The sequence below is a fragment of the Melopsittacus undulatus genome, chromosome Z, assembly GCF_012275295.1.
Source record: "Melopsittacus undulatus isolate bMelUnd1 chromosome Z, bMelUnd1.mat.Z, whole genome shotgun sequence".
In the NCBI taxonomy this organism is placed as follows: domain Eukaryota; kingdom Metazoa; phylum Chordata; class Aves; order Psittaciformes; family Psittaculidae; genus Melopsittacus; species Melopsittacus undulatus.
Genome location: NC_047557.1, coordinates 27,182,772 through 27,199,080, shown reverse-complemented (window position 1 = coordinate 27,199,080; position 16,309 = coordinate 27,182,772). Strand labels below are relative to the sequence as shown.

Here is a 16,309-nt window from a genome sequence, read left to right as displayed (position 1 = left end):
ACTGAAAATAGAGTATAGGAATATTCTTTTTAAAATATAGCTTTAAATGCAGTATTTCTAGATGCACTTCATTAATGGCCTGGTTTTCCTTGCTGTCAGTTTGACCTGTGATACGTCTTACAATTTTATTTATTAAATTCAAATAAGTGACAGCTGCAAATTAAATTGGAATGTTAATAATTTCTTAACTGAGCCTTTTTATTTAAACCTGTATGTTGTCTTAAATTAAACCTATCTATAGGAAGATTGCATCTACCTATAGCTATATTAGCTGATTATTTGTAGAATAATTTCATTGACTTTCTGTAGACTGATTTGTTTTTCAGTTCACGTACTTAGATGACAATTATATTAATATAAGTTTTCATGTTCACCTATTGTGTGGATTTTCTTCTTTGCATGGGAGTTGCAGTACCTAATATTAAAATTTCTTTTGAGAAATATCGTTTGAATAATCTAGTAGAGCCATTCTTCTAAGTAAGGAAAATTATGTTTTGCCATACAATAGAAGTACGTGTGTAAGAGCATCCGGTAAGCATCATCAGGAGAGTTACTTTATCCTGTGCAGAGTCATCTTGACTTAGAGCAAATTTCTTTTCTTGGGTGTATTTAAGGCAAAGTAACTTTAGAATTAGCCCTGTAATTATCAGGCTTTTCATGGAAATAATGTCTTTTGACAGTTCAAGTTGAATCACTGCAGTGAACCACAACTGAGTTTGGCTTGCAATGTTTATTTTCCTCTTTGCTTATTTTGGTCTCTACATTTTGTAAAAATAATTAGTTAAAAAAATTTAACTGTAAATGTGTTTGACATTCTTTCTGGCTGCATGGGGCACACCATATGATCTTCTAAGTTAATTGTTCTGCTTGGATGTAATTGATATTTTGTTAAAAAAAAAAATCAACTTGCATAGTGTTCAGCAACAAAATTAATACTTTTATTGTATTTTTAATGCCTATTTTTTTTATGACTGCATTTGAATTTTAAATTTGGTCTGTCATTTCTTTTTTGCTTTTTACAAGTAACAGTATTATTCTGAATGGTACAATGCTTTTAATAGCAGAAGCCATTACTGTTATTCTTGTGAAAAAACTATGTAGCATGCCATAAATGAGATTCATTTCAAGCCTTACAAACAAGTACCCCACAGTGCTTTATATTTTAAATTTGGTGTCCTCTTTTGGAAGATCCTCTTTCAAATGCATTTCATTTGTGTGTTATTTTAAGATTTCCTTTCTCTTTAATTTTCCAAACTTCATCTAAATAGTAATAGACATCTATATTGTTATTTCTGAGAATTCGTTTTGTATGAATCTTTGTAATAAACTACACATTTCAGGAAATTAAACTTAGAAAATTGTTACTGAAAAAAAGAATTGAAAGCAGTTGCCATTTGTGGTTGATAGAAAATTATGAGGACTAGCCCTTAGAAAATTCAGGTTGTTTAAAGTTGCTATGATTTTCGCCAGCTTTGGTAATTCACAGAAAAAAACTGTCTGCCTTTTGTATGATTAACGTGATCTTTTTTTAAAGGTGGGTTTTGTTTATTTGTCAAGAATTCTAATTGTGTGAAAGGAATGTAAAAGATAACCACTCTAGAATTATTTATAATGATAAGCACTGAGGTAAATATTAAAATTTTAGAATTTAAGGATCCGATAAGAACTGAGTTCAATACTTTTATCTACCAGTTCTACATGATATTATGGATCTTTGAATATGCATGTCAGTATCATTAGGGCCTTCTCACTAGTCAAAATGTATAATGCAATGTGTTCAAACTTGTATTCTCTGTTTCCAGAAAACAAAACAGTGAGATGGCCCTAAAAAATGTTTTTTTGTACCAAATAGAAGTTCTCAAATTGATTTGTGGCAAGCCATGTGCTTACGCTTTATCCTTTCTGTAACTGCCAGATTGTATACATTGAAAAATGTAATGCATTTGAATCAGTTGTTAATATCTGTCAAATTCTGTAACTGCTATAAGAGGTTTTTATGTGTAGGAATGCAGCTGTGAACTGAGAACTGGTATTTGTTAAAAAGGTTAACCACTTCAATAAGCAGTCTCTGTTTAAATATAGATGACAGTATGTCTTAAGTTTTAAAATTCCTGTGTTGCTGTATGTCAATCTACACATGTAATGTCGATTAAACAAAGCCTTCACAATTAAAAGTAGAAAGTTAACTGTGTGTACACTAGAAAAAAGTAGCAACTGAAGTCTAGCTTAGTGTGTTTATTACCTAGAAAACTTTTCTAAAGGCAGAACCCAGCCTGGTTTCCCATGGGTGTTCCCTGTCTCTATGACCCATAGACTTCTAGGAGAAACTTTTCCTCTAAGGAAGCATTTGAAAAGTTCCTCCAATGTCCAGTAAGATTTGAATTTGGATTGCAACCCTTACCTTGGCTGAGATACTATTAGATCTGCTTACTTAAAAGATGCACTGCTATACACAACATAGTGTATAATTCTGTAACTGTAGGAGTTTGGAGAAGGGAATAAGAATTAGTCAAATAAATGTAAATGCCTTCATTAACAACAGATTCATGAATATGTCTAGCTCTCAAAATGGTATGTCTTCTATCATTGTTACAAAGTGTAAATTAGTAAATAAAATTCTGATGTTTCAGAAAACAGAACCATTAATCAGTCCAAATGTTCAAAATGTTGAAAACATAATTCTAAAATCACTACATAACCTGTAACGTTTTGGGGTACTTTTTTGCTTGCTTTTGACACTATCTATCTTTGTTAATACAAGGGTAAATTCAGTATCTCTTCCAGACTATTCTTCTATTGGTTTACACAAAAATATAAATTGATAAAAGCAGAATGTGTTTTAAGAATTATTACACATTGATACAAAATCAATCTGAATCATTGAGAGAAGTGGAAATACAAAGAGGATGAGTTCTGACTCTGTATACACTGTGTAGTCAGATGTTTTAAATTACATCTATTTAAACTTTAGAAATGGGGGGAAGTATAAATTAGTATAAATTTCTGTACCCTGTTAGAAAAAAAACCTGCTGAAAAAAAAGGCAAGGAATTTTTCAGTTTCTATGTTCATAGCTTCAGCTGTAAAGCATCCGTCTCTGTTAACATGTACATAACTTTGACTTTTAGTCTGAATTTATGAATACAGGCTATATGTAAATTGCTACTGCTGTGGAATAGATGAGCCAAATATCTTTTCAAGATCAGAAATAATTAACATGAAAATATTAAGAAATAAACTTAGTATTTTAAGAACTTTTAAGATTTTAGTACTTTCTAAATATTTATCCAAGAGATTAGTTATTAAATTCATGCAATGAAAATAACTTCTGTAAAGTGTTTTCACAGATTTATGTCAAAATAGTCAAATTTTCCATCTATGTTGTGCATGCTGTGTGTGCCCAGTAATAATATCCTTTACATATATGGGCCAGCTGGAGGAAAAACTAAATGCTGTATATTTAAAGATTTTTGTTGGTTTTCAATTCATCTTAACCATGAATGATCCTGATCTATTTAAAATTGCCCAGTATGACAATTAAAATAATTTCAGAATTCAGAAGTTACAGTATTGTAGGAAAATGTACCTACCCTCTAGCTATGTTTTTGTTCTGTTTACTTTGATGTCAAGTTTCATTAGTGTTTTTTGGTATATAAACAAGGTCATCCTGAGGTCAAGCATAGCTAAGAATTCTGATTTGAGCAAGTAGAGCTAAGGTACTGGACCTTGTGATCCTACTCTTACAACTTTTTTTTTTTTTAATTGAAAAAGCAAATCAAATAACTGTGCAGTCCAGATCTTACAGCTGTTTCAGGAAATTGCATCTATATGTTCCATATTTTAAGGTTTGCACTAAAAAATCAGATTTGGCCTTGAGCTTGATGCACTATTTAGTAGCATGCAGTATTGCATCTCCTGTTACAGGATTGTATTTCTTACTCTTTTTACTAAACTATTTGTTTAAATTCATTCTATTTAATTCACTAAAATATCAGACATCTCATTTATGGTATTTGCAGAGGAAATAGAGGGGAAACTACCTTTTTTGTTTATATTTTCCTCTGTAATTCAAAAGCTCTTCAAAGTGACTTTCTCTTTAAATTTGGTTTCATATTTCAGCTGAAGTGGTTCCTTTCTAGTCCACTTGCAGTCTCCAGTGTAAGTTATTATATCTTGTGTCCCCAGAACAAGAGGGGTGTATACCTGCTCAAGTGAGTCCGAAGGAGGACCATGAGGATGCTCCAAGGGCTGGAGCAGCTCTCCTATGAAGACAGGCTGTGAGAGTTGGACTTGTTCAGCCTGTAGAAGAGAAGTCTTTGGGGAAACCTTAGAGCACTCTTTCAGTACCTAAAGGGGACCTACAAGGAATCTGGAGAGGGACTTTTTACAAGCGCATATAGTGACAGGACAATGGGGAATGGCTTTAAACTGAAAGAGGGTAGATCTATATTAGACATTTGGAAAAAATTCTTTACTATGAGGTGATACACTGACACAGGTTGCCCAGAGAAATTGTGGCTGCCTCCATTCCTGGAACTGCTTAAGGCCAGGTTGGATGGATCTTTGAGCAACCAGGTCTAGATAAAGTTGTCCTTGCCTGTGGAACTGAATGATCTTTAAAGTCTCTTCCAACCCAAACCATTCTATGATCTCGTGTCTTATAACAGCAAAGTATACTTTTGCCATACTGTATATGTAATATCTATTAGCCAAACTACTTCCCAGTACCTAAATTCTAGAACAATAAACTGATTGCTACCATAAAACAAATCACTTTTTTATATGAATCTTGTAACTTTTATGAGAAACTTGTAACTGATGAAATCACTACATTTTTCAGCCACTTGAGTTGTGAATTTTTGCAGTAAACTTACAGAGGCATCCGAGCAGTTCCTGTGGACTAACTGTAGATACACAGTAATGTGTGGGCTTTTCTGTCCTTATTAGCTTAGAAAATCCAGGATGGGTATAGAAGATATGTAAAGGAAAACTTTAGAATCCAATTTTGAGCACTTGCGTAAAGGTTTCATCCATGCCTTAATTACTGTGGATATTCTTTGGTAAAGCAACAGTGTTTACTGTCTTTTCAAGAGGGAGGGGAAGTTGAAACCTGTGTAATCTGGAATGCTTTTACTCATATATTTAAGCATTGACTAGTACTTAGAAAAGGTTTTGCTCCTGCATTATCAGAGGCTAAAGTAACTTAGCTGAGAGAATTAAAAGTAGAAACTGGGAAAATGTTTGGTGCAAGAGAATTGTAGTCTTATTTAACACTCGGTAGTAAAGCTAAAATGTTTCTGTTGATTTCTTTTCATGGAATACCAGTACAAGCAGATGCATTCAAACTTGCCTGTTTTTATGGTAAATTTGGAGGTTGTTTTGTTCTATTCCTATGACACTACTTTTGAACTACTGATCATTATTTGAGATAACTATAATAATAAACGGTTAAGAACAATTACTTTCATGAGTTGTTGTAATCAAATTTTAGTTTATCAATTATACAAAATTCAATCTGATGTAAGAACAACATGAAGGGGTTTTAGTTATTTGTCAAGATAATATTTTCTGTTGTTGTTTTTAGAACATTCCTGATGTAGATGATGAAGGATACAGCATTAAACCAGAAGCAACCCACGATATCCTTTTTACTATTATTGTGCTAAGTCATTTGATGTTATTGCAATTGTTTGGAGACAGGAAGTATTGACTAAAGTATTAAGTAAAGGAAGATGAATGACTCTCGTACTTATGTTCCAACATAAGAAATTTTCATAACTTTTGCAAAATGTACGAAATTTCGGTTTTCTTAGATTTTGTATGTATGCAGATGTTGAATATTAGATCTGCCACCTTTGGAACCTTAAGAGAATGGCTTTTGTATAACTGTAGAAAAAAAACCCAAAACCCTGAACAAAAGCTTTAAGGTGACTGTGAAAATCTTTCTCCCTGAAAAGTTTCTCTGACATTTTATAAAATACTGTAAACTTGTTTTAAGTAGAGTGGTTATCTGTTCTATACCTGCACCCTCCCATTTCTTCATAACACCTTTAAAAAGACTGGGAGCTCCAGCAGTCTACAAATAAAATTTCTTTTGCTTAATAAAGTAATTACACCACATGCTGTTTCTAACTGGTTTTTCTAGCTTTTATTATGTTTTTATTAATGGCTTTGATATGCAGAATAGATTTCTTTCTTATGAGTCATTATTTATGGAGGCTCATGATTCTTTGCTTTTCCTTCGAAGGAAAAAATTCTGTCTTCTTTTTTCCTCCCATCAGAAACAGAGAAGCCCTACCTAAGAGCTGGGAATAATTTCTGTAGATCTAAGCAAGCCTAATATATTAGTAAGATAGCTCATCTTTGAAAATCTATTCACTGAATTCTCTGGGTATTGCAAGTAAAAGGTAAACTTAGCAATTACTGTAAATTCTAAAAACTTTTAAGCAGTAAACAGCACTTTAAAGTGAACAAGTCCATCATCATAGCTTCTCTATTTTCATCAGCTTTGCAGAATATGCCTCTGTTGCCACCAGAAAGATACCTGTAGCAATAAAAGCATCTCCTTTTTACAAAATTGATATAAAAGTGACAGACTTTTATCCAGTTCTGAGAAGGGCATTATTTCATGCTTTGCATATACTTAGGAAAAGGAGAGAGGAGTGAATAAAATTCATGCTTTGTAAATTATTGATCTGGGCATCCTTTTCTACATTATACTTTCTCTTGTAAAACAATAGAAAAGGCGATACACTCAGTGAAAAAGCTTAGTGATTTGCAATCCCTGTCAACCAGGTACTTCAGCTCCTGAAAATCTTTACCAGATTCAGGAATTCATCAGTTCTCTTCCTCTTTTTTCCCTCAGCTTCCAAGAGTGAATATTTGTTCTACTGATTGGAATTCTTCAGATGTTTTATTGGAGGAAATTATATAAGTGTAATAGAAGTTAGTCTTCGTAAGTCCAGTCTTAAGTGTCGGAAAAGCATTCTACAAGAGCTGCCTGATTCATAGGAAATAAATCTTGAAATTTGGTGATAACTTCCAAGACCAGAAATGTTTTGATGAAATGAAAACTGACTTGTCTTTGAAGCTTACTTTTCTAGGTATGATCCATTCTGGGAGACAGATAAGCTGTAAGATGAAGACATTTGACTTCACGGATACTTTCAGCTGAAATGCATTTGGAATGTCTTTAAGGTTCAGGTTTAATTTTTGTCAGGGAATAGTTTGAAGATATTTAATTCAAATGGCTGGTATATTTCCAAGTGAAAATAGCAGAAGCAAGTTTTAGAATGTGTGTGCTTCCCATAGGCAATACAAAACTTTTAAGTAGAGGAAAATTTTCAAATTCTTTTTTGTCAAAACCACTATCTTTAAAGACTTAGCATAGGTCTTTCAGAGCTTTTCTTCAGTGCAGCTCTTGTGCATATAAAGAACTAAGGCTAAATTCATCTGCATATTTTGATTATTTGAGAGCTGAGTTATCTCAGGTTTTTTTTTTTTTAAAGATGACAATTTAAAGCAACTGACATTCAGTTTGCTGTGCAGCCTTCTGTGTAACTTCCATCCTTTCTTGCAGAACTTTTAGTATCGGTTTACAAAAGGGGCAAATAATATTGGCTGCCACTCCTTCCTCTGTTGTTAATGCTTTGTACAGTTACTGTGGGCTAGGACTTACCTTCACATGGTTTAAAAGTATTCCTGCATTTTTCATATGTGTGTTAGGATCCCTGGTTTTGTCTTAAAAGTCATAAATTTAACATGCAGAACTGTTGCTACTGTAGTATCTTTAATTTATACTGATGCCTTCAAAGATGCCAATGTTCAGGTTTGAGCATAGTTACCTTTTAGAACAGAATACCATTATGAAGATGAATGAGAATTTTAACTCTGAGTTGTGAATTTTGGACAGTGGTTGTGTTTGAAGTGTCTGTATAACCACAGAACGAGGTTAGGCAGCGTTATTTATCTGTGGTGTTGACATAATATGAGCATTTTGTTGAGTGTAATTATGAAATGGATTAAGCAGATGAACTTGAAGCATTTCTACCTTAACTGAGAAAAACATTCCAAAGAGAACCATTTCTATTCAAGCAGTGATTCTGATTCTGAAGATGATGAACCCAGAAGGTTCCATGTAGAAATAAAACCCGTTCAGCCAAATAACAGCTCTCAATATACTGTGCCTTCCTTGGATGAATTAAAAGTATCTATAGGGAACATCACTCTTTCTCCAGCAATATCTGTAAGTTGCTTTATTCCTGGTATTTTTAATGTGCAGAAGAGTGGTAAAGAGTCTGTAGTGTAGATGTATGTCTTACTGTTCAAAATTTATTCTAGGTTTAAGTTCAATGATTCTGTTTTTCTTGTGTACTAGGTCATCTTTGGTACATTTTATTGCAGTGTAACATTGAGTAATTCTCCCTTCTCAGATTTTAACTTTCCTTTGAGTCTTGGGTGTGCGCAGTCCTTGTCTTTCTGCTGTTGCCACACCAAGACATTTCACTACATTGTGGAGTTAGCTGAGCATACTTTTAACATAGTCTACTTATTAGCATTCAGTAATATACAGAACTTTAAAGCGGATCATATAATAGAGATACATGTAGCATTTACAGTGAAGTTTTATTGATATATTCTGCCAATCCACAGAATGATTACCGTTTATATCATGAGATGATATTACAAATAAATAGTAGTAAAGTATGGTAGTGCAATGTTCAGATCAAAATAATAATGGTTTTGATATTAAGAAAATATTGTGCATAATATATAAAAATAATAATGATTATTTTTCCATTTTTTCCCCCTCACATTTTGAAAGCAGAGACACAGTCCTGTAAGTACAGTAAGGCTCTTTATTCACATTTATAAATTAAACCCAAGTAGGTGTAGTATGTGAAGGGAGTCACTGGGAGAACCTTAGTAATTTTTCTTTTCATATATATGTTGTGATATATAAGCTATTTAATTTTACTGTCTCAGCCTGTAAAGGGATTTAGTAATACAGCTCCCTTTGTCAGCTCCTCAGTGCTCATTCCTGCCCTGCCTTACTCGTGTGGCAGGTGTGCACTGCTTGCATGTCTTAAGCCACTGTCTTGGCTTATGTTCTGGTCCTCTGCAAACTTTTTTGCCTGGCACTGAAAGCAAAGTGTCTCATAGAAAGTTAGTGGAAATAAGAACCCTGGGATTATAGGGCATTTGATTGACAGTACAAAAATTTATTCCAAATTTATTTTTTCCTGTTTCAGGCACAAATGAATCAAAATTTATCCAGTAAGTATGAGTCTTTAACTTTTATCTATTTATGTTAGGTTTTTAACATAGCATCAAAATAGATTTTTTTTAACTGCTGAAGAAATAAGCTTCTTAAGTATCTATATATTAACTAAAAAAAAAGTCTCTTGTCAGTTCTAGATACTTCTTCTTTTTTAATATACTTGGGTGTTCCCTATTCTGATAAACAGATAAGTTTGGCTGTGACAGTGATAGGGAACATATCCAAGAACCAAAGGGAGGACTCCGTGGAAAAGGCTACTGTTCTTAAAACCCTTCTACCCACTCAAGTTTAGTGTGATCCAAAAACTAGCAAAGCACACTCTCTCTATTTTATAGTCAAACACTTAAAAGGTGGCCCTGGAGACAGAGCATTAGTCTCTATGCTGTAGGGTTTCTTCCAGTGGAAAATCAAGCCAGATTTGCTGAAGAATTATATTGAAGTAAGCAGTATAACTCAAGGAAGAAATTTCAAGTGAAAAAAACTTCCTCCAGAAATGCATTGCTTTGTGTAGTCCTCTCTTACTAGAATGTATTTCAGGACTACCTGAATTTGTATTATGAAAAAAATGCATTTTCTCTTTGTCACTTTAATAATTCATAAGTAGTTTTGAACAGCAACCGTTAATTATAGAATTAACTAGGTTGTAAAAGACATTTAAGATCAAGTCCAACTGTTTCACCAGGACTCCCAAGTCCACACCTAAGCCATGTCACTGACGGCCTCATCTACACTATGTTTGAACATTTCCAGAGATTCCACCACTTCCCTGGGAGTTGTTCCAATAAATTACCACCCTTACAGTGAAGAATTTTTTTTAATGATTATATTCTCTATCTTCTTCTAATGAAGCTGATTTTTTTTATTTTAGATTGTCACAGCTTTGGCATTAATACTGTGTCTTTTGTTTAGGTGAAGAATCAACAAAATCAAAGCTTTCTGCTCCAACTAATGAGTAAGTTCAAGTTTAAAATTCTGTCAGAAACAGTTTCATGATAATTTGGTCTTACTTTGATATTGATATAATACTCAGAAACTCATTGGAAATATCAGCCGACTGCTATTTTAATTCAGGCATCTATTGCATCAGAAGGAGGAAATTATGTAACAATTGAGGTTTCTATTAATTTGTTTCTCCCGTCTAATCTGTTTGCTTCATTGTCATTCATCTGAATTGTTACTTATAATGACATGATTACAAAATATTGGGTTTTATTAAAATCTCAGGTTTTAGATAAGACAGGTTTAGTTTTTATCCTGTAGTATTCAATGGTAAAGTGTTTTAAGATTACAAGCCCCATATTTGGAAAGGTCTGTATACATTGTTTATAAATGTATATACAGCAATACTTGAAGATGTATGTCTCTTTGAAAATTATAATCCTTTAACTGACATTATTAAGTATGTCCACACACAAAATCACATCAAAATGTCAGTTCAGTTAGTCTCCTTATCAGTTCCTCCACCTGCAATTTGTAAGTACTTCTTATTTTTATATGCAAAGACTTAACTGATGAAGAATTTATCACATTTATTTAACATATTATGTTTACTGTATTATCAAACTACTACCAAAGTTATAGCTTGATATTTATTAATATATACATCTTTCATTTATATTCCAATTGTAACTCCTAATATAGGAAGATGAACAGTGACCTCCTTGCATGGGACCCACTTTTCAGCAGTTCTCTTGAATCTTCCTCTTCAGCTTCTTTGGCATCCTCATCATCCTCAGGTAAAATATTTGATAGTAGAAAACATTTTGTCTATATACTTCAAGGTGTTCTGTTGTTATTGCAAGGGGACATGCTTAGACTATTGAAAGAATTTTGTAAAGCAGTGTACTTTCTTTTTCAGTCTACCTACTCTGTGTCTGTTTTCCAGCCTCTCCTGTCTTAATGTAGAGACTCCTCTCACATGCCTGAGAAAGGCATTGTTCACTGTTTCTTTTAACTATGTATCCATATACCAAAAATTATAATAGACCTCCCTTCTTTGTTCACAGTCATGACTTTCTAGCTGTTTTCCTCTGTGCTTGATCATACAGATTAATGAACAGTAAGGAAGAATACGTGTATCAATAGGGGAATTCTGCACAACTAGAGTTAATTCTTCTCAGCCTTAGTAATGTCCTTTTAGCAGCAATCAGTATTTCTATGTAACCTTTCAGATTTTAAGTGGAACTTAGTCTTTCATTATACATTTGTGTTCCTTTAAATTTTTATTTTTAACAAATCTAGCTTTTGAAAATCATTAGATTTAGGTAAGCAGCCACTATTATTGGCTAGTGTCTTCCAATCTATAGCATATTTAAGGATAAATTATACAGAAGTATGTATTACTTGAATATGCTGAAAAGAAGTGGTTCTTTCCCAAAAGCTGTTTTACTAGCTTTTGGTCTCATGTTAAGAGTCTGCAGAGCAAGGCCAATGACACAATTTGCTATGCTGGTAGTTGTTACTGTATCCAGTTGTTCATGGCTGGAAATTCAAAGCAGGGTGGGAAATGCCAGTACAGTCCTTCCTGTACACAGTTCTGCTGCCTTCTTGTCAGCAGAACTGTGGAGAAAGTGTTCTCTGGTTTATGAGTAATGACAGGGAATTGGGATCTGTAACACTCTCTGAAGCCACGTCTTGGGGGAGCCACCTACCCAAGCCATCATATGTGAAAGGCTTATGCACAGACCCCTACATTTAATTGAAATTGGTGGAATATGTCCTGTGAGAAAGCTGGTATCAGGCATCTCTGCTTTGGCAAATTTTATCTGCTAAATAATCATTTAAAGGATTGTTGTTCTAGGAGTTAACTAAGATATTTACACTTGTGAAATGATCCATGGAGTTAAGTAGAAAGTAAGTGTCCAAACATATAACAAATTACTAATATGTTCGGGGGGGGGGGGGGGAAATACTGGATTGATGTAGTTTATATTGTTGTTTAAATCAAGTTCTGATGCTCACTAACCTGCACCTTATTTCTGAAAACTTAAAAAATGGCTCTGATCTGATTGTATTTTCTAGAAGTCAGTGTTTTATCTTCAACTTGAAGGTTAATATAGGTAAATTGATGCTTAAAGCTTTGAAAAATCTCCATCAAAAATTTAATTTACATGAGTTAGTTGTTCTGTATACCCTGGTGTAGCATGTCCCACAGATTACTGTTCTCTTTTTACTGTTGAAACATTTCTTTAGCTATTCTTTTGTAACTCTGTGTTAATCATTGAACGCTTAAACTGCCCCATGGTATTTGAGCAGACAGTGGTTTATGCAGCACAGAAGTAAACTTTGGTCATCCATTAATAGTCTTGCTTTATTAGAAGCTTAAGCTAACTTTGTTATCTTGAACAAACAAAAGAGAAATTTTTTTTAGCCAACTATTGATATTGTAAGATTGGTTCTTTTTATTTATCTTCCTCATTTTCATCCATATGTATTTTTAAAATAGTTTTGAACATTTTCACATTGTTTTTTGGAACAGGTTTTTTAGTAGTACTTTAAAGCCTTTGAGTAATATTTAAAATATTTATTAGAAGAGGAAAGACATGTTTGTTGGCTTATATTATGCACTTTTTCATAGCAAAAGGGCCACTGTAAAGAGGACACCTATACTTTTTATCTGAACTTTTAAACTTGTTGCTGCTTTTTGATTCTGTATGTCACTCTGACATTGTCCTAGCTTTGCCAATCTGCAAGATGTTGAGAACTGACTAACCTTTGCTTTTTATGCTTCTTTTGTCATCTACTGCAACAGGCAACAGCCAAATGCAGGGAATACTTGTGGAAAACTCCTGTTTTCCAACAGCCTGAAGACTGTAGGATGAGAGAGGAAACAAACTGGGGTGGATCATGCCTTGTACATAAAGTAACTCACTAGATACAGGTTGATACAGATAGAATATCAAACAGGATCTCATGACTGCATTGTCTACATTCATTCACTGGACAGCCATTTATGTTGGGCCTTCACATTACAAATATTAAGGGTAAGAAGAAAAAAATGTTTAGAAGGAACAGAATAGGATGACTTTGAAACAAATGAAAAGAAGAAAGCTGGAGTAGGACACCTGAACAAAACCACAAAGATGAGCGGAAGTTAAAGCATGACAGGGACGAAGTTGGAGGAATAAGGAAAGTAGAGCCTTAAGTGCAGAGAAACACAGATTACTTTTTGGCTCACTTAAAAAATGGGAAGTGACATGGTTGGCAGTATGAATGAAGTACATGTAGTATGTGGCTGGGGTTTTTCTGTTTTATTTGTAAGTGGAATTTTTAGCCTAGTAGAGCAGTTCTTTTCATGCTGGCTAGTCTCATGCAGTGGATATTGAATACTTTTTTGAATATTGAAATTTTTATCTTTTCAATGTTGGTCCTAGTTTCAATTCTTCCCTTTTCCTTCAGCTACAGTAAGAGAGCACAATAGGAGCTCCTCCTCATCTACCACTGATTTGCCTGGGTGTAGAGTATGTCAGTCTTTGTGTGGACACCAGACAGATTCTGGGTCTGCAAGCCCATCTTCACCAGACTTTAGCATTGGCATTTTGTGCAAATCTGGTGTTACAGCAGCGCCATCAGAGAGTACCAGTACTTCATGGTCTCAGAGTCAGTGGATTTCCTTTGCTGATGATCTTCTTACAATTAGACACACAAGCGCAGACAAGAAGGAACCCCAAAGATTGCATTTTAAAACTGAAAGTGCCTGCCTTGCCTCTTCTGCTTTGCTTGGGACTTCTTCCAACAGCTGTGCTTCTGAGGATCAAAGTGACCTTTTCAGTAATGCTCTATGCCGTGAACAATTATTCATTGAAGAAACTGTCACTGCTGCTGAAATTTCTTCCACATCATCTTCAGCACTACTGGACTATAGTTTAGTGTCTTCTTGTGCTCATACAAATAAGGGTATGGCAAGCATGCATTGTGTACTGCTCTTTGCTAATAACTGACTCCAGAAAGCAAGCTTTGGACTCATTTTTCTTTTTGTTATTATTGTAACCTGACGTTAAAATTAACTCATCTTCTTACTTCGAATGTACTAAACTGCTTGTTAGCACCAACATCTGTGATAGTTAGAACAATGAAGTAAATATTCAGCTTGAAATAAGAAGAAAATTTCAAAATATTCAATTAAAGGCATTGCTTTCTCTTAACTATGCAGAGCTTTACTTTTCTAGAAATAGGAATGTATTTTTGTGGGATGTCAGATCTCAAAGATTAAGTGATGGATTTTTCAAAAACAATTCAATTCCTAAGTAGCTTTGTGTAGATTAGAATTCAGGTTAAATAAGTTGACTTTAAAACTGTTCCATTTTAACACCCCATATTTTGAAGTGTGGATGATACCATGGTAATGCTACATACTAATAGGGCAAAGGAAAAGTGCATATGGGCAAGTGTGCCATGACTCACAGAATATACCTGTAATAATGCAGCAGACTACTCGGTGTTTAGCATGCACTGTCATCTTGGAACATAATAAGAATTTTAAAGGAATATTGGTATTTTAGAAATTATTTATTTTGGGAACATTTGAGTTTGCAACTCTAAAGATGAATGAGGTTAGTATTATCCTAAGTTCTTTCTTCCCAACTCAGTGATGAAACTCCCATATTTAAATGACAGCAGAGTTATGCTGAATGCCTGAAAAATCTCCATATTTAAAGTTGTATTTTAAATATCATTAACTGATTTAATTAAATAAGAGTCATGCAGAATAATTTGAGGAAGATAATAGGATGTGCTGCAACAACATAGTTGTACATACATTAACATTTCAGTCTATTTTGAAGTTAATTTTATGTCTGGCATACTTATTGGATGGCATCTAACATTTTGATATATAATTCTATTCAGAAAAGTGACTTTGTAAGAGTGGCATCTTTGTACTGCTGCCACCATCTGTTAGCTGTTTCTGTTAGGTTTACAAAAACATGGGGCAACTTCTACTAGAAACGGAACTTCCAGTTATTCAATTCAAGTGAGTACCTATTAATGTTCAGTGTGATCTTTCTAATATTTATTTCCTTAAATTTGTTTTCTTTCAGCAAGGCCCACAACTCCTCTTTCTATAGGCACCATTGTACCCCCTCCAAGGCCAGCTTCAAGACCAAAGCTGTCTACTGGGAAACTTAGTGGGATTAATGAAATAGTATGTATTGATTGGGATTTTTTAATTTTCCATTGTAACTTGATGTCAGAGATACCATTAATTTATGCCGTTACAGTGGAGTTGTTTTGCAGCTAATGTTCAAGGAATCAAGCAGATTTTCAGCACTGTCAGACAGACATGGATGTTGTTTGTCACAATAGCATTACTGTAACAAAATAATTCTTAACAGAACTACAGAGGACTGAAACATAATTTTTGCATCAGCTGGATGTTTTTAATTGAACAAATCAGTAATTTAATGAAAGGCTAGCATGTGTATAAAATTGAAGTTTTTAAAATGTTAAATACTAGTGAAGTTATTAACAAAGCTCCATTGATTTAGGGATATCACCAAAGCTTTGGGGAATGAATGGTATTAAGTAGATCTTTATCAAGTCCTGTGTTGACACAAGTAGCCCTGCTGTGACTTCTCCCTACTCTTTGTATTGGTTGGTAGACAAGGTAGAGGCAGCAGCTGCCCATCAGAGATAGTGAGAGGTTGCACACTGCTCACTGTCTGCAGTGTGGGTCCACCTGCTGATAAGGAATGTGGCAAAGACTGCGAACAACCAGACAACATATCACACCAAGCCACATTTAATCTTCTCTGTGGATTCTTTAGGTTTCATTTGACTTACTGACTTGGAAAAAAGTTACCATGGTTAAGATCCTCTTACTGTCATTTCAAAGTAGCAAGTATTTTCATCATACTCTTGTTATGGACAAAATTATGGTCTTATAACTTTGACAAAGTTAAGATATTTTTAAATTATTTTGCATTTCTGTAAGGTGAGAATAGGGTTAATTTCGAGATTCGTTTCTCATTCCAGTATAAAACTGTAGTAATTGCTCTTAGACTGAGTACTCTGTTCTTTATGTCATAATTAAA

General features: G+C 34.0%; 1 protein-coding gene across 2 annotated transcripts in view; it reads left to right on the top strand.

Annotated features, from left to right (window-relative positions):
• FCHO2 (FCH and mu domain containing endocytic adaptor 2) overlaps positions 1-16,309 on the top strand; it is an 85,805-nt gene that overhangs the window by 50,828 nt on the left and 18,668 nt on the right. Inside the window, exons 12-18 of one of the 2 annotated variants that reach the window (XM_005155025.4) lie at positions 5,583-5,637; positions 8,065-8,243; positions 8,826-8,837; positions 9,250-9,274; positions 10,188-10,230; positions 10,920-11,014; positions 15,317-15,420. In XM_005155025.4, coding sequence (XP_005155082.2) covers positions 5,583-5,637; positions 8,065-8,243; positions 8,826-8,837; positions 9,250-9,274; positions 10,188-10,230; positions 10,920-11,014; positions 15,317-15,420 — 513 coding nt within the window. Of the gene's footprint in view, positions 1-5,582; positions 5,638-8,064; positions 8,244-8,822; positions 8,838-9,249; positions 9,275-10,187; positions 10,231-10,919; positions 11,015-15,316; positions 15,421-16,309 lie in introns of both variants that reach the window. The other variant, XM_031054255.2, reaches the window with a different exon arrangement.